We start from the raw sequence: 18,487 nt of genomic DNA, 5'->3' as shown, positions 1-18,487 counted from the left end.
CTGGAGGTAGAGGCAAAATGGGGACAGTCGGTAAAAATATAAGAAGTTGGAAAGGGAGTGTCTGGTGTGAGAAACAGCCCCTGCTGTTCTTGCCAACTTGGAATACTTTGTGAATTATACATTTAAGTCAAGAGTTGTGCAAGTTTGCCGCTATATTTTTTCAGTTCCTGAATGAACTGATTACACTATAAAGTAACACATTAGCTGGGAACATCCCTTGTTAAGCAAGGCAAAAGGACATTGGTTCAGAGTGACCTCGTAGCAATCCACCAACTTTATTTCCTTGTAATACTCTGGTCAGTAAGTGATGATTGAAACATATTGAATTATATGGACATTTATAAGGTCAATGTGGACTGCTGAAGGGTTTGTGTATTCACAACAACCAAGAGAAAAATCTAGGATCCAATAGTATTCTTTTTTAAAAAGTTTTTTTTTATTTTTTGGTTACATTTTAAGTTCCAAGCTGTCTCCTTCTTTCTCCACCCCAAACTAGAGAAAGCTACCATCTGACACAGATCAAACTGGATTCTCAACAGTAACTGCATTCATATTTTATTGTAAAGTGACTTTCTCCCAAAGTTACAGCCACTTAAATATTTTAAAATGGGATCAATGAATACCATCTTCTATGTCTTCCCAAAGCAGATTTCTTGCTGGGCACAATTCCAGCCCCTGCCCTCTGGTCTAAGGGGCTATCTTGTTCAGAATGAATTCCTTCCTCTCAGAACGCTGTGTAGTATCTTTCCATTGTGCTGACGATTTCACTCTTGTCCTCCAGGAGATCCAAAACCTGATGTAGCACCGCCTCACTCATGCTGGGGTCATGGTGCAGGCGAGCACAGGCCAAGATGTGAAGGAAGTGGCAACCCTTCTCAGAATCTGTCGGAAGGAAAGAGACAGACTGCTAAGCCTGGACATGTCTGCAGATTCTTACATGAGAAAGGCTCTTCCCTCTCTAACTGAATTAAAGCAAACTGTGCTTGTGGCAGCTGAGACTAGAGAACCAAGCGCTGGACGTGGAGTCAGGAAGACCTGTGGTCAAATCCCACCCCTGACATTGACTAGTTCGGTGACCACAGACAAGTCACAACTTCATTGCGTCTCAGGTTCCTCATCTGTAAATGCAGTTAATAACTGTAGTGTTTGTTTCACAGGGTTACTGAGAGGATTAAATCTGCTAATATGCTTTGTAAACATTAAAGCACTATATAAATATCATTAATAATAATAACAATAACTGGGCAGCACATCATTGCAGATTGTACAAATTTAACACCTACCAAATACCTAGCAAGGTATGACCTGGTGGCTAGTATCATCCATCAGATGCTCATTATTTAGTGCTTAACACTGTGCCTGACGCACATAGTAAGCACTTACTAAGTGATTATTGACTATCCTTCATGTAGTGGACAATGGCAAACCCCCACTGTACAAATACATATCTCAAAATATCCTGAAGAAACATCCAATAAAACGTACTAGAACTAGGCCAAATCACAGACCAGACTGTTGTCCACAATCTCCTGGACATAATGATCCATAAATACTTAAGAATGACATTTTAAATAGAGGTTACCATAAGAAATACTCATCATCTCCAAGACACATTGAATGATGAAGTTTTCAAACCATGAAAACTTGGCAGAGGAGATCAAAATCACATGGGAATAAGATGAAGTGTATATTACCTCACTGTCCTAATTATGGGAGGTGTTACCAGGATGCTTCCAATGAGCCTAATATTTTTATTCCACTCCTAAATACAGTTATTTTATCCACTTGTGCAAAAGTCTGCAGACCATGGATTAGCAGAGAATAGCAACAGCAGGATGATGACTCGTCCTGGGACCATTTCTACTGAACTCCATGATGAGAAGAATTAGACCACCCTCATCATTATGCTTAGCTTCTCACCCAAAGAACCTGTTCCTGGGACCTTACTGGAAAATTAGGAAACAGACAATTGACTCAGCCACCTTAAACCTTCCACTGCTCAGACCTCTTCATTCTTTTTGATCTAGAACTTAATGATGTTCTTTCTCCCTGTAATCTTCCTAGCATAATCCTGGAATTTTTAGAACTTGGTGGGACCTTAAATATGACCTAGTCCCCTGACTTTACAGATGGGGAAAGTGAGGCTTAAAGAGAGGAAGGGACCTGCCCGAATTCATGCAGCATGTTACAACAAAGCCAAGATTAGATGCCCATTCTAATATCCTCTAAGGGAAGTTAGGTGGCATGGTGTGTTGAGCACCAGGCCTGGAGTCAGGAAGACTCATTTCTGTGAGTTCAAATCCAGCCTCTGACGCTTACTAGCTGTACAAGTCACTTAACTCTGTTTGCCTCAATTTCTTCATCTGTAAAATGAGTTGGAGAAGGAAATGGCAAACAAATCCAGTATCTTTGTCAAGAAAACCTCAAATGGGATTATGATGAGTCAGACACAACTGAACAACAGTAACAACTAATATCCCCTATTTTCCTGAAAGCATGTTGTCTTCACTGAAAGGCAACTGTCTCAGATTCGTTGCAATAACCAATTTTGACCCTGGAGAACATATGCTCAAACACTTCTCTCCTCTTAGTAAGAGTTGGGAGACTAACAGGAAAGTGAGAGGGCTTACACTGTCAGAGGCCCCCACTTCCTTAGTTGGTCTTAAGTGTTTTTCTTTCTTATAAAGGAAGATTTGAAACTGGAAAGGCTATTAAAGTTCATCCAATCCAATCCCCTAGTTTTTCGGGTGATGAATAAGTATTAGAGAGGTGAAATTTCTTGTCAAAAGCTGCACAGTGGGGCAGCTAGGTGGCGCAGTGGATAAAGCACCAACCCTGCAGTTAGGAGGACCTGAGTTCAAATCCGGCCTCAGATCAAACACTTGACACGTACTAGCTGTGTGACCCTGGGAAAGTCACTTAACCCCAATTGCCTAAAAAAGAAAAAAAAAAAGTTGCACAGCAAGTCGAGTTTGGATTTGAATACATGCCCGCTGACTCCAAACCAAAGTTCTTTGTACTAATGTTCCCAATTTGACACACTTTTGACCTCATGCCTCCTGCCCAAAGCAAACTCTGGTGACCTTCAGTTATCAACACACATTAAATCCCCGGTACAGAGATAGCTGTCAGGAGCTAAGAGAATCAAGAGTTACTGTCACCTCTCTCATTCTGGATATTCGTCTTCTCATAATTCAGCCTGAGATGATGTTAGCTTTCTGTCATGCTCCCCTAGGTATTTTTTCAGACAAAACGATGTCTAGTCATACATCCCCTACCTTGTACTTTACATTTATCACTATTACCATTTCATGTGGCTACAGTGTCTGACTTGGAACCAGGAAGACCTGGCTGAAATCCCATCTCAGACACTTATTAGCCACATGGCCCTGCGCAAGTCACTTCACTTGTCTCAGCTTCCGATTCTTTATCTCTAAAATGAGGATAACAACATTATTGTGAGAATAAAATGAGGTAATCTATGTAATAACTTTACAAAATTAATGCACTATATAAAATGTTAGTTTTTATGATTAACTAGGCTATCAAAAGCTGGCTTCTATCATCTACCATGTTAGATCTCTCTTCAGTTTTGCGCCATCTGCAAATCTGGTCAGCATGCCACTTACACCTCCAACCAAGTCATCTGGAAAACGAAAGGGCTGAGTTAAGATTACCTCATAGGGTTTCATTACACTCTTAGAGCTACGATACTACGAGTTTACTCCTGCTGGCCAGATCTTTAAGAACACAGACCTACACTAAGAAATACTTGCTAACTGCTTCCATCTAGTGGTCATTTTGTTTCACCATTTCCACTTTTTTTTTTTTGAGAGGACCCACTCTTCTAACAATGGAAACTAAACTTCTGGGTTGCACTGAGATTTGATCATTCATTCATTCATCAAATATTTATAGAGTGCTTTACGATGTGCTCCGTGCTTTGCCAGGTGTTGTGGACAGAAAACATAAAATATTTCATTTCTAGAATTTCATTTCTAGTTGGAAGGACATGACATTCAGACAAAAGGCTAAAACAATTAAATATTCAATGTGTTGCAGAAATTCAGAAGAAAAGACCATCACCATGGGCTAGAGTGGTCTTGGGAGGGCTTCATTAAAGAGGAAGGATTGATCTGGATTCTCAGAGGCTGGACAGGATATGAGTAGGTAGAACAGAAGGAAGGGAATTTCAGGGCAGTGTAGCTTAAGCAAAGGCACAAAGGAAGGAAGGAAGGAAGGAATTTGGCATGAATGAAAATAGAATTAGAGAAGAGACCAGGTCTTTTTGGAGATGAAGGTTCATTTAGTAGGGTAATGGAAAAGAAGTCTGGATCGTAGATAGGTTAGGGTCACATTGTTTAGGACCTATTGACTAAACTAACTCTGCATTTACTATGTGCCTATCTCTGTGCTAAGCGCTACAGGGAATATAGACTAAGAAATCCCAAATTCTCCATTGGGAGATTCTCCAGACTCCCTTCAAAAAGGGAGTGCAATGTAGAAAAGTCTAAGAAGCAAGTGCTTAAAACAGAGGGTAATGAATGGCAAAGGTGAACTAACAAAGTATTGTTGGCACCAACTAAAAGAATCATCTTTCCATCCAAAGCTTCCAACTCTAGCTCCAATATACACACAACTTGAGAGCTGTGATGAAATGGTAAATACCTGTGTCATTGTGGTGCTGTGAAAGAATCATGACTTACAGATCAAATTAAGACATGGAGAAGAGGCTTTGAGGAATTCCCTCTGAGTACAGGAGTATCAAGGAGATAGTTTCATTAGAATAACTTGAGAGGGGATTCTTGAGAGGGAAGTCTAGCTGTTGATATTGTATTGGATTTGTATAACTGCATCTGTGTAATTGGGTAACAGAACAAGAATTGCAGTATTTGAAGGTGGAACAGAACCTTCATGGCACCTCATGTAGTGTCTCCCTACCCAGCTGATCCTCTATAAAGGGCCTCTATGGTTGCTAAAATATTTCTTCACATGGGTCAGTCATTGCATTCTGCAGCTACATGTAAGCTAGGGACACAGACTTATTCTTCTGAAATCATTCTTATCATTCTCATTACCATCAGTAGCAGACTACAATTATACAAATGCTTTGACGTTTGCAAAAGCACTTTCTTTACAGTTGACCCGAGGGAGACTTGGCAGGTATTAGCAAAATAATTTCCTTTAAGTTTGATGATGTCATACCATTAAAGTAGATAGAGACTCCTCAATTCGTCTTCGGAAAGACAGTGTGGCAAGACGTTTTAATGACAGGGAAATGTATGCCTTTCCCACCCCCAAGGGACCAACCAACAGACATCTCTGTTCCCAGTGAGGAATGGGCCCTTCCCTAAAGGTCCAACTGAACTTTCCTGGAGGTTTGCTTATGCATGGCTTCTAGGGGAGGAGGCCTGGCTTAAGAGGCATAGTCTTTGGTTCACATTCTTTGGTAATGTGGTTTTAAAGTAGAGAAAATAATAATAGTAATCATATTTCCAGGCACTTTCTCAAGGAGTAGCTTATCAGAAGTCCATCCATACATCCCGTTGATTTAAGATCTAAAATAGCTAATTCCGCTTGATGGATGAAAACCAAGTTCAGATACATCCTAAGATACAGAGCACTAGCTCAAACTACCGAGGAGGTCGGCTCTACGTTGTTAATGACCTGCTCCTGTATACATTGTTCCTATGCACAGGTCTGGCCATGTCTCTTCCCAGCTCAAAAACCTTCAGGACTCCCTGCTGTCTACAAGATAAAATGCAAATTCCTTATTGGGACATTTAAGGTCCTCCACAATCTAGCTCCAATCTACCTTTCCAGACATTTCACAGTATTCTCTTTCGTGTATCCTACCACGACACATTTGTTTTCCCCTGGTGCCTTCCTACTCCTCCTCATTGTCCTCTGCTGAAATCCTTTTCTCTTCTTCAAGGCCCAATTCAGTATCACCTACATCATGAAGCCTTCACAGATCCCCTCAGCGGCAACTGTTTATGCCCTTCTCAATTTTTCTTAAAGCACTTTATCTGGACCTCCCTTTAGCCCCTGTCATACTCTACACTTTGCATTGTATTTGTTGTGTAGGAGGTGTACTCCCCATAGCAGATTGTTTATTTTTGATTCTCACACCAGGAAGAGTGCCTCGCCCACAGAAGATGTTTAATGAATGTTAACTTGAATTGCTTCAAGATAAATGATATGGGATGTAACAGCTGAATAAATTATGGTATATGAATTTAATGGAATACTATTGTACCATAACAAATGACAAAAGGAATGGTTTCAGAGAAACCTGACGAGACTTTAATGAACTGATGCAAAATGTAGTAAGAAGCACCAGGAGAACAATGTACACAATAACAAACACATTGTAAAGAAAAACAACTCTGAAAGTCTTGAGAACTCTGAGCAATACAATGACCAGCTGTGATTCCCGAGGACTGACGATGAAGCATGTTACCCACTGCTTTTCATAGAGCTGATGGACTCAGGGTGAAGTATAAGACAACATTTTTTTGGACATAGCCAAGGCAGAAGTTTATTTTTCTTGACTATGCTTATTTGTTGTTAGAAGGGCTTTCCTTTTTCTTTTTTAATTGGGGGCAGACAGGGTAGGAAGGAGGAAAAAATAGATTTTTGTTAATTGAAAAAAATGAAATTATATTTTAAAAAATTTAGTGGTATGATCTATTTAATCACCATTTTGCTATTTCAGCACTTGATGAATCAACAAGTTTTATTTGTTTAAGGAAAAAGTAGAAACACTCCATATAAGAAATGTAATGTTGAAAAAGGCTGCCATTCAATTCAAATGAATAAACATTTATTAGCGCCTACTGTAGGCAATGTACCATGTTACAGGTTTTTAATATATTGGTAACCTATTATTTTAAAACATTCAATATACTATACTTTTTAGACAGTTCATAATTTTGAGAACCAGCCCCAAAGTAACATTCAAAGTATTTTACTTGGATCATAAATCTTATTTAGACCTCTCATGATCACATCTACCAAACTATTTCTACTTAACCCCCTAGACACACTGTACTCTGTCCTTATTCCCTAACCTTTACCCTGCTTCCACCAGAAAAAAGGTACAAAATAAATTTTCCTAGAGATCTTATTCTAAATCATTTTCTTCATAGAGGCTTGGACTAAGAAAAAAAAGAAAAAAGCCATCCACTTGATTCTCAATTAATACAGCTGGTATAGTGGAGACAGTGCTTGGCTCAGAAAAACTTGCATTAAAATTCCACTTTTACATTATTTATTAACTATGTGACCTTGTTCAAGTTAGTTACCCTTTCTACACCTCAATTACTCATCTGTAAAATGAGGGTAATATCTGTATTATCTATCTCATAGGGCTGCTAGGAGGTTCAAATGAAGTAACACATACGTAAAACACTTCATAAATTTTAAAGTATTATATAAAGTCAGTTCTTCTTATTATAGAAACTATTATTTACCAAATATTACCAACTATCTACTATTTCAGTTTATTAGTGAGATGACAAGTAAATTGGTGAGAAGACTCAGAACTGCATTATGTTCTGTTGAAGAAACTGGAGAGAGGAAGATTAAAGGGGTACATGTCTCTGCCTTATTATACTCTTCTCCCCCTTCCACACATGCTACAATCCGGTGACACCGGCCTCTGCTGTACCCTCAAACAAGACTCTCCATCTTCCAGTTCTTTCCACTGTCATTGGCCATCCCCTACGTCTGGAATGCTCTTCCTCCTTGAGTATCTCTGCCTCCTGACTTCTCTGACTTCCTTCAAGTCTCAGTTCAACTCCCATCTCTGTCACTCATTACAAGAAGCCTTTCCTGGTCCTTTTAATGGTAGTGCCTTCCCTCTGCGATGATCTCCAATTCAACCACTATATCTTGTTTGTATATAATTTCTTTCTTTTTGGGGGGGAAATGGGCACTCTTAATACATTATTGATGAGATTGCAGTCTGGTACAACATTCTGAAGAACTGGCTGGCAACATAAGAGTCCCAAAAATAATTACAACCAGCTATCCCATTGCTGGATTATATCCTAAAGACAGAATCTGGAACTCCTAGTGAAGAAATTATCCCTACAATGTAGATCTCTACCTGTTTTTTAATTTACAGTTCTACAGACTTGTTCAGAGCATTGAGAGGTTAAATGATTGGCCCAGGATCATACAATACAGCCACCATATGGCAAGAATAGAACTTAAACCCAGGTTTTCTTGATGTAGAAGCTGCCCTTCTATATTCATTACTCTAAGGTGCCTCACATTTCTAGTAATGGTATAAAAATAACTCTATGATTCCAGTGTTCTAAGCAAGCCCTTGCCAAGGACTCATTGAAGAGCATTGTTTCAAATCCTTCTATTGGTTAGCCAGAGAAAATAAAACACAATGGAAGCACTATTTCTTGAGCATCAGAGGAGGCAGCATCAGCTTCTAATATAGTCACTAAGAAGGTTGGGGTTTTTTTTTAGTTTGGTGGGGGCAGGGAGAATTTTGATATTGTTTTAATAGTGGTATCAGTTAGTCACCCAACTGAATTCAGCTTCTGAAAAAATTTATTAGTTTCAGTCAGTTCAATGATGGCTTAATAACAAGACTCCTATTTACCATGTGATTGGCAGAGCCTGTTTAGCACAACACAAATCTTTAGGAGCTGCCCTGCAGAGTGAGAAATGCTCAAAAAATGCCATCCTTCAGGTGACAACAGGTTGTGTGGTTTTTGTAAGAAGTGAGATACAAATTTTTTTTCATTTGCTTCCCTAGGCTCTTAGCTAATTTCAATCAATTCTGGTCTTAATGCAGATCCAGCTAAGGGGCTGACGGGCATATATCGTTCCTGAAGAATGCAGAACCTTATTGCTCTTGATCTCCAACAAACTATGTGTCACACAGATGCCCTGGCAGCATTTATTCTGGTACATGATTAAATCATTCCATTCAAAATTCTAAAGATGACCCCAAAAGAAGGGTAAATATTTTCTTTTGAATTTAAATAAGCTTGGTGCCTATGGCTCTGAATTTAGAAGAGAATAAGACGTGGGCCAGGGAATGAAAACAAGACATCAAAAAACCCTGTGTTAATGCTCCCTTTGAGATCCCTTTAAAGGACAACAATCCTGCCTCCCTGCACTGGGGCCTCATTGGTTCTTCAAAGCTGAACAGGGCTGGGCACTGTAAAGACTAATTCAAATCTCCATGCTCCTCTCCTCTGAGTAAGGCATGGGTGGATGCAAGCTACCAGAGCTGAAGTTTTCAAAAATGACAGAAAGCCATGAGGGAAACGAAATGGTCACTAAGGAACCTCACACGAAACCATTCTTTCAAGACAAGTCATTTTCTCCCCACCAACATTTTCAGTAGAATATGCACATAACAGGTACTCAGTGCTAAAGGAAGAATACTTCCTTTCTAAAATAGTGGCATGAAACGTCTCCCAAGTTCCTCTCCACAGGTCTGATTTAAGGGAGAAAGAGAGATTATATGTGAAACACTGCCCCAGCCCCCAGTGGAGAAATTGCACCCCCTAAACTGAAGTATATGCTGAGGATCATTCTGTGCTTTTTGTCTGTTTCATGGGCTGCCCTGGTCTAAAAAACATTCCATCATTTAGAAGCCAACAAGCCACTCTGTTCTGCACTAAGGCTGGTCCCTGGATAAGAGTGTGCCAAAAGCTTTCCTGTTTGGTAGAACCTGCTGGGTCTTGTGCACCCACTTGTGTAGAATAGCCTTCAGGAACACAAGGTCACCTCTACACAAGGGCACATTTAAGTCGTTTGTGAAACCACCATTTAAGGTGGCAAGTTCTAGATAAGGATTTAAAAATAAGTGACAGAAACTTCTTGTGATCATGTCTGCCTGCTCTACAGTTTGATACTTTAACCACTAGAGGCTGACCTAACTCCATTAAAGTAAATGACTTTCCAAGCCAATTCTTTTTCCAACCTTTAATGGTAAGCAATGTGGTATAGCAGGAGCATTGAATTGGAGATAGAGGACCAAGGTTCAAACCCTGGCTCTGCCATTTACTACCTATACAACCTTGGGCAAACTGTTTAACTACTTTGGACCTCTGTTTCCTCATTAGTATGTAAGAGGGGATGGGGGTAGAAATCAGATTTAGATGACCCTAAGGTTTCAGTTTCCAAGATGGCGGTTCCTTGCTAAATGTCAAATTTAGTGTGTTAATGAGTTCCAGTGCTCAGTATAATTTCATTAACTTTGAAACTTATACATGGGGAAACTGCCTTGGCTTCAGAGGCAAAAGAAAAGGGGAATAACGATAGAAGTAGGAATCAAAGATCTTTGGAGTTCATGGGATCATTGATCAGAGCTGGAAGAGACCTTGGGGTCATATAAATTGAATCTCCACCTCTGCCCACCCACCCCCTCTTTTTATGTACCTACAAGGAAACTTAGATCCAAAAAGGTTAAGCAATTTGCTCAAGGTTGTAGTTACTAAATGGCAGAGCCAGGATTTCAACCCTGGTCCTCTGTCTCCAAATCCAGTCCACTATGCCACATTGCTCCCCATCAAATCAGTTTTAAAGGACCACAGATTTAGAGATGGAAGGGCCTTTAGAGGTCATCTACTTCAATTTCTCTTCTTGCTCCTCCCCAATCATTTACTAGTAAAAATATAGGCCTAGTAAAGTTATAGACTTCATCTAGTCTTTCTACCTTACTGCCATCTTAGAAATGAAAAAGCCAAGGTACAGAGAAATCCAGGGAATTTCTCATGATTATACAGCCTGGTAGGAGCAAAGCTGAAACTAATGCTCCCGTCTCTTTGCTATGCCACATTGTCCTCTGTACTTTTATATAACCATTGACAGGGAACATTCCCTTTTTATATCATCAAAGGATCTACTTGTACAACTTACGCCTTGGTTTCTGGCAATCATCTTGAATGATACTGAGGATTTTTTTGTGCAGTTCCTTATCTTGACTTGTCACCTAAAAAGAGAATGTAGTGAAAGAGAAAGCTTTTTAATACTTGAGCTGCACTATCTAAACCTCTAAATCAATATTTAGAACAGATTCCAAAGGAATTCCATTATTCTTCCAATGCTGATAACATACTTTGAACACTAACCCATATTACCAAATTGTTTCTATCCCCGTGACTTGCTTGGACAACATGGCCCACTGTTATGAGATGATTCATTTGAGCTGTACAGGAAACAAAAATAATTCTCTATGTATATGACAACTTTCTTCTGAACAGTTAATGAAACTTTCACAGCTGTTTTCTCATTTGGCCTTATAGTATCTATTTGAGGTAAGAGTGTAGCCATAATTTACAAAGGAAAACATTCAAGGTCACACAATTAGTGATAGAGCTGGGATTGAACTGACTTCTCTTGCCTAAATCTCAGAGATTTAGAGCTGGAGGGGACTCCATTTCATTCTTCACTCAGTTGTCAATTCCTAAAGTGCAAATTTGACCTTCCCTTACCCTTATTCAATAAACTGTCACTCCTTATCAGGATCAAATATATAATTCTCTGGGGTTCAAAGCCCTTCCTAACCTGGTCCCCTCTGATCTTTCCTATCCTCTTAAACCTTCCTCCCCCTTCCACATACTCTGCAGTCCAGGGCCACCTGCCTCCTGGTTGTTTCTTGAATAAAACACCCCACCAACTGTCTCTCATATCTGGAATCCTCTCCCTCCTCATCTTTGACTTTTGGCTTCTTTTAGGCTCCAGCTAAAATCCCACCTCCTACAGGAATCCTCTCCCAATCACCATTAATGCTAGTGCCTTCAATTTATTGATTATCTTCAATTTATCCTGTATATGTCCTTTGTACATAGTTGTTTACATGCTGTCTCCCCATCAGACTGTCAGCTCCTCAAGTGCAGGGACTGACTTTTGCTTTTCTTGGTATCCATAACAGTGCCTGGAACACAGCAGTTTACTGGCTGACTTCTAGGTTAGGGCTATTTCTGCTAGACCATACAATCTTTTGCTTTTGGTAGGAAGAATAAAGATAGCTAACAAAATACAGAAGAAAAGCAAAAGAATCACAATAGGAAAGACAACAAAGTAAGTACACAAATCAAGCCAGCCACAGAATTTTAGAAGGGATTTCAGTGGCCTCCCCACTCCTGGAATCCTGCGGAACAGATTCTCTACAGAACAGGTGAGCATCAATTAAAAGCTTCTCATCTGTGCACATATCTTATTGTCTGCATCATCATCAGTCAGGAAAGCAGATGTTACTTCAAGTGTTTGCTCAGAGACAATCTAGTGTAGTGGAAAGAGCCCTTCGGGAGATCAGGTCCCGGTCCCACCTCTGACACTTATGGGCTGCGTAACCCTGCGTGAGTCACTCACCTTCTTTGTCTCCTCATCCATTCAAGAGACTGCCCTACCTCTCTCACTAAGGATCTTTTCTAACTTTCAGCCCCCTGATTCCCAATGGCCCAATTCCCACCAGGCACCTGCAAGGCAACCATTGTTGGCTAAATGCTGGATCCCTACATCATTACCTCTGCTGGAGATATTCCAAAGCCCCACACCACTCTAACCCTTGAACCCACTCGCCCCTTAGTCAGGAACAATCTACCCTACGATTACTCCCCAAGGACCTCAGGACCTTGCCATCTGCCCTGCTACTTTTAAGTATTACCTGGCCTTTCCATCTGCCACAAGCTGAACATAGACATGAATCTTTCTTTATTTGGTGTCTAGTCCAATTAGAATGTGAGCTCCTTAAGAGCAGGGATTCTAGACTTCATATGTAGTAAGTGCTTAATAAATACTTTTCCAATTCATGAAGTAGTTATTATTACTATGATTATTTAATTTAATTCAACAATTTACTAAGTACATCATTAATTATATTAGCATAGAAAATGCTAATTATTTATTTTTCAGACCTATACCTTCAATAGTACTGGGAACTCCTGGTGTATAAACTAGAAAACTCTTCAGTAACTTAAAGTTTTAGTGGGCTGTCTGGAACATTAGGAATGCTCACCAGAATGATTTAGCCATGGTCACAGAACCAGTATATATATCAGAAGGATAGCTTGAATTCAGGTCTTCCTGACTCCAAGGCTGGCTCTGTAACCATTAAGCTATAATGTCTCTAATAAGGCTACCTAACATCTACCCTGAATGAACAAGTTATCTCCCAATTAGATCTTTGAGTTAAGGGGTGATTTTTGCTTTTTCTTTGTATTCCTAGAGTTCAGGCACACTTCTTGGCACATAATTATATAAGCCTTTAATAAATTCCTGTGGTTGATATGTAATATACATTATGTTAAAAATAAAATAATAGCAATATTGAATGACAGTAGGATGTAAACTCTTCAAGGAAAAGGACTGTTTTCTTTTTGTTCTTGTAACCATGGTGCCTAGCATGGTGCTCAGTATATAGCAGTCACCTAATACAATACTGTCAAAATGAACTGGCGTCAAAAAAGGTGGTTTGATTTGAACCAAACTTACAGAATAGCCCAAAGACTTCAGGAATAAAACCACAAGCTAAAAACCTTCAAATCTTATGCAGCGGGAATAGTCATAGCAGGAGAGTCAGTGATGGGGAAGGTGCTGTTTATAGGAAATGAGTTCCAATCCCATCAATGCAGATCCTAATGATTCATAGGAAGAAGTGGCACCAACCCAGCCACGCCCTGACTCCACTGCCAATTACCCACTTTGCTATTTCTCATAAGGAAGAGCTGCTCCCTACAGACTGGGAGGGACGCAGAGTTCAAAGGATATCAACAAAGTAAGTATGACCACAGGAACCACTGTCTACTGAAGACTCCACATGGGATAACTACTGATTATATGCTTTAAAAAAAAAGAAAAAAGGTAGGTTTCTTAATCATCATAAGAGAGAGTTCTGAACCAACCAGCAGTGTTTAACCCCAAAACCAAGAAAAGATCCTCTCGTTTGGGAGATTTTACTATGCTTTGTTACACAACAGATAAAGCAGCACAGTATAGTGGACAGACTACTGAATTTTGGAGATAGCTCTACATCTATGATTCTATGTTCAAATTATTGAATGAAGATACCAAAAATGATTTTTAAAAAAAAATTTTTAAAAGCCCTCTAAATTCAGGAATCACTGAAAGAAATTAGCACCTGGCAAATTCTCTATTAAAAAGAATGATCTTTGGGAATTATTTAATATATTGGATTATATAATCCAGGTCATCTGTCATGAGCTACCACTTTTCCCAGACCCCATAAAACTCCTTCACATTATTCCCTATTCTCTGCTTTGCTCCAAATGGTTTTTAACAGTTGGCAAGACCCAAAGCTCTATCTGTGCCTTTGATCCCATTTTCTCCATCTCTTCTAGGAGTTTGCTCCTTTAATCATTCCCTGTGTCTCTCATCTTTAATTTCTTATGTACTAGCTGCTTCTCTGCTGCCTACAAACATGCCCAGGTCATCCATATCCTTAAAAGATACCTTTAATTGATCCTTGAAATTGGAGATAAAAATCCCCTCTCTTCTCTTTCACAGCCAAACTTGTGGAAAACAAAACAAAACAAACTACCTACGCTCACTGCCAGCACTATCTCACCTCCCACTTACCTCTCTTGCACTCTAGCTTCCACCCCCATTACTCAACAGGAATTGCTTTCTCCAATGTTACCAGTGTTCCCTTAACTGCTAAATCCAATAGTCTTTTCTAAGTTCTCATTTCCTCATCCTTTCTGTCAACTATCCCTTCTTCTCTTAGAAACTATTTCCTCTCTTGATAGTTCCTCACTCTGCTCTCTCCTGGTTCTCTTCCTACCTGTCTGACTGCTCTCGCAAGCCCTGTTCCTGACCATCATCAATATCATACCTGCTAATTCCAGATGTTGCACAAAGTTCTGTTCTGAACCCTCTTCTTTTGGCAAGCTTATCAATTACCATGGCTTCAATGATCTCTCCACAGATGACTCCCAAATTTACATAAAATAGCTTTAATCTCTTTCTTGAAATCAAATTCTCCATTATCAACTAGCTGCTGGACATCTCCACATAGATATCCCATAGGCTTCTTGAACTCAGTACGTCTAAAAAACTTCATTATCTTCCCGCCAAACCTATTCATTCCTTCAAATTTTCCTGTTTTTGTTCTTCTCTCTCGTTGCTCAGGTTCACAATACTAAATTAATCCATGAGTCTACCTTCTTCCTTATCCTCCATATATCAATGTCTGCAAGCATTTATTAATCAGTTGCCAAGTTTTATCATATCTAGAACATCTCTTAAATCCATTTCATTCTCACCACTCACATGGCCACCACCTTTATCACTTCTTATCTAGACCACTGTTAAGTGCCTTCTAACTGGTCTCCTTGCTTCTAGTCTCTTTGTCAATTCATCTTCCAAGCAGCTGCTAAAATAATCCTCCCAAAGCACAGGTCTGACCATATCACTTCCCTGCTCAAAAATCTCCAGTAGCTCCCTATTGTTTCTGGCATGAACAAAAACTCCATGGCCTACCATTTAAAGCCCTTAATAATATAGTTCTTCCTTACCTTGGAAGATTTAGCTTACATTCTTCTCCTTTACATACTCTCCATTTCAGCCAAACTGCCCTACATGTTGTTCACCCAATACCATGCCCCCAAAGTCTGGAATGTTTTCCCTTCTCATGTCCATCTTTTCAAGGCTCCAATGGGGAAGTGTACCTCTTACAGGAAGTCTTTATTGATCCCCTTAGGTGTCAGTGCTCTCTTCCTCCTCTAATTACTTTAGCATCACAGATTTAGAGCTCGAAGTAACATTAAAAATCACCCAATTCAACCCTCACATTTTACAGGTGAAGAAATTGAGTGGTAGAAAAGATTAAGCAAACTAGTCAAGAGCACGCAGGGAATAAGTGGCAGAGGCAGGAAGTAAGGTCTTCTGCCAGCAAATCCAGTGTTCTTTCCCCTGCACCAAGTGCTTCTCTGTGTGGCACACGCCAGAGAGAATACCACCTCTCTGGGGGGAGGGACCGTCGCATGTTTGTCTTTGTATTTGCAGACTTTGACCACTAAGGATGCTTAACCACTGCTTCACTGACTAAACTTCTTTTACCTCCAGGAGAATCGGACCAATGGAAGCATAGAGTCCTCTTTAGTATGGCCCAATTCTGCATACTCTAAAAGCTGAGACTCAGCTTTTGGCCAGAAAGGCTGGGTCCTGAAGCATTAGAACAAGGATAGTGTTGCAGCTCTCTTACATAATACAGGTCAGTAAAGTCACGTTTTTTCTGGAAGACAATTCCTTTTTTCTGCAGTAGTTGTATGGCTTCCTTAAATATGTTGTGAATTACTTTGGAAGTTGGACGGTTTTCTAAATTCACCTGTGGAAAGAAAATAATCAGAAAAAGAAAAAAGGAAATGAAACCTTGAAAGAAAAAACTCCACTGTGTTGTGCCTAGAAGCAGTTCTCCCAAACCAACTGGTTTCTGAATTGGTCTGATGAGATTGTTCTACACTGAGTCAAAAAATGAAGGTGTCTACGAGAGAACTTGAACTGGGCAGGCTGGCAGGAGTGGTGTTTGAGGAAGTTAGGAAGGACATTCTTCCAGAGGTGTTAGACAAGTAACTAACTACTCTGAAACTTAGCTGCAGGGTTTTGTTTTGAAACCATCATGCAAAAAACCTCAAGGCAATTCCACTGCCTTTTAATTCCTCTTTGCCAGTGACAAACACTTGATGCTAGTCTCAGCTCTAACACTTACTAGCTATGTTTCCCTGTTCTCCTCATAGAATGAGAACCACAGAGCTGGAAGGGACTCACAGGTCATCTAGTCTGACTCACCCCTCTTTTTACAGAGAAAACTGAGGCCTGGAGAAGTTAGGTAACTTGCCCAAAGTCACAAGTGGCACAGCCAAGATGAGAATCCAGATCCTCTGACTCTTGACTCCAGAGCTCTTTCTATTATGTCAAGGTCTCCCAGAATCACAAATTCTGAGCTGTAAGGGACCTCAGAATACACTTTGTCCAACTCCCTCGTTTTAAAGATGAAGAAACTGAACTCAGAGTTGAAGTGTTTTGCTCAAGGCAGTAAGAGATAGAATCAAATCTGGGTCCCCTGATTACAAATCTAGTGTTCTTTCCCCCTGCACTAGATCTTCCTCCCCTCAATTCCCCTAAATCTCAGTTCTCTCACCTGCAAACTAATGATAATATACTTGTACTACTGTCTCATAGGGTTGTTGTGAGGAAAGTACTTTGTGAACTTTAGAGAACTGTCTTCAAAATTCTTCGGTTCCTGCACAGGACTCTAGTATCTTATAGACATGAGTTGTGGCCACTCATCATAAGCTGCAGTTACATAAAATCTTCCTCCCAAGGATTTCAAAAAACTGGAAACACACGCAACAATCCTGGCAAAGTTACAATGCTATGGCCATTTTCTAGATATGAATGGTTGGGTCCAGAGCTGTACAGGAACCTATCAAAGACTCTCTGGGGTGTTAAGGTCAGGAAGGTAGCCAGGAACAGGTCTGAATACTACATAGGAAATGACTGAAGAAGAACATAGAAGAGAAATAGAAGAGCTTAGAAAGAAGTATTCTATATTTCCTATTTTCCCTCTGATATCCCAGCTCTTCATCCTGTCTCTTATCTCTTCAGTTCATCTGAGTAGCAGTGTGGCAGAAGGGAAGATGGACCTGGAGTCAGGAGAGATGTGGGTTCCAATTCCTTGGACAACAGACTGGCTGTGTAATCGGGGGCAAATGTTTCACTTTTCAGAGCTGAGTCTTACATCTACTATGGGGCAATAATACCTGTCATACCTACCTCTCAGGTTGTAGTGAGGGTCGAGTAAGATGGTGTCTGTAAAGTGTTTTCTAAATCTAATGTCAGTTATGATACTTCTTCTTCAAGAGACAGTGGCAGACAGTCTGAAATCAGGAAGACCTGGGTTCAAGTCAGGCTTCTGATTTATCATGGCTATGTGTGTAACCAAGGGACAAGTCATTTAGCCTCCTAGTGCACTGAACTGCACTCTAAGTTGCAGAGGAAAGGCCAATATGCATCTCTGGAAGTAGTTTCTTCCTTGGGAGTTCCTTACACATCAATGAAATCATAGGTTCAGACTGTGTAAAGGAAAGACTTTATCTCCAGGGGCTACCAAAGGCACCATTTTATATTCCTAAAATAGCCTGGGTGTCTCCTCATGCAGCTCAGCTACGAGCTACAGTGAGAGCTCTAGGCTCCTCCCATATTCCAATTAAAAGGGCTATTTCCTCCTTGTCATTCAGATGATGATATCCAGTTTATTTCAACAACAGAAAAAGCTGCTGGCCAAGAAATTTTCTCTCAAGACTCCAACCAATTTTTAATGTGAAAGAAATCAATCAAAAAAGCAAAAAGTACAAACTACTGAATAAGTGCCACCAGGAGTCAGTTCAATTTCATGCCAAAGCCCCTACTGTAAAGGAAGGGAATTAAGAGAATTTTGTATGTGCAGGCCTGCAAGGCAGCCTAGACAGAAAGCTACAAAAGAAGG

The 18,487-nt window shown here is 40.1% G+C and overlaps 1 protein-coding gene across 5 annotated transcripts in view; it reads right to left on the bottom strand.

The window, feature by feature from the left end:
* Positions 1-532: 532 nt before the first annotated feature.
* STN1 (STN1, CST complex subunit) overlaps positions 533-18,487 on the bottom strand; it is a 48,123-nt gene continuing 30,168 nt past the window's right edge. For 4 of the 5 annotated variants that reach the window (XM_027851413.1, XM_027851416.1, XM_027851414.1 and 1 more), the window contains 3 exons: positions 16,205-16,327; positions 10,897-10,969; positions 533-882 (listed from right to left, as the gene is read on the bottom strand). In XM_027851413.1, the coding sequence (XP_027707214.1) occupies positions 725-882; positions 10,897-10,969; positions 16,205-16,327 (354 nt within the window). In that variant the 3' untranslated portion in view covers positions 533-724. The remainder of the gene's footprint in view (positions 883-10,896; positions 10,970-16,204; positions 16,328-18,487) is intronic. The other variant, XM_027851417.1, reaches the window with a different exon arrangement.

The sequence above is a fragment of the Vombatus ursinus genome, unplaced genomic scaffold (genome assembly GCF_900497805.2).
Source record: "Vombatus ursinus unplaced genomic scaffold, bare-nosed wombat genome assembly UNPS02009205.1, whole genome shotgun sequence".
Classification (NCBI taxonomy): Eukaryota; Metazoa; Chordata; class Mammalia; order Diprotodontia; family Vombatidae; genus Vombatus; species Vombatus ursinus.
Note: the sequence above shows the minus strand (reverse complement) of the source record. Positions and strands in the feature narration are given on the sequence as shown.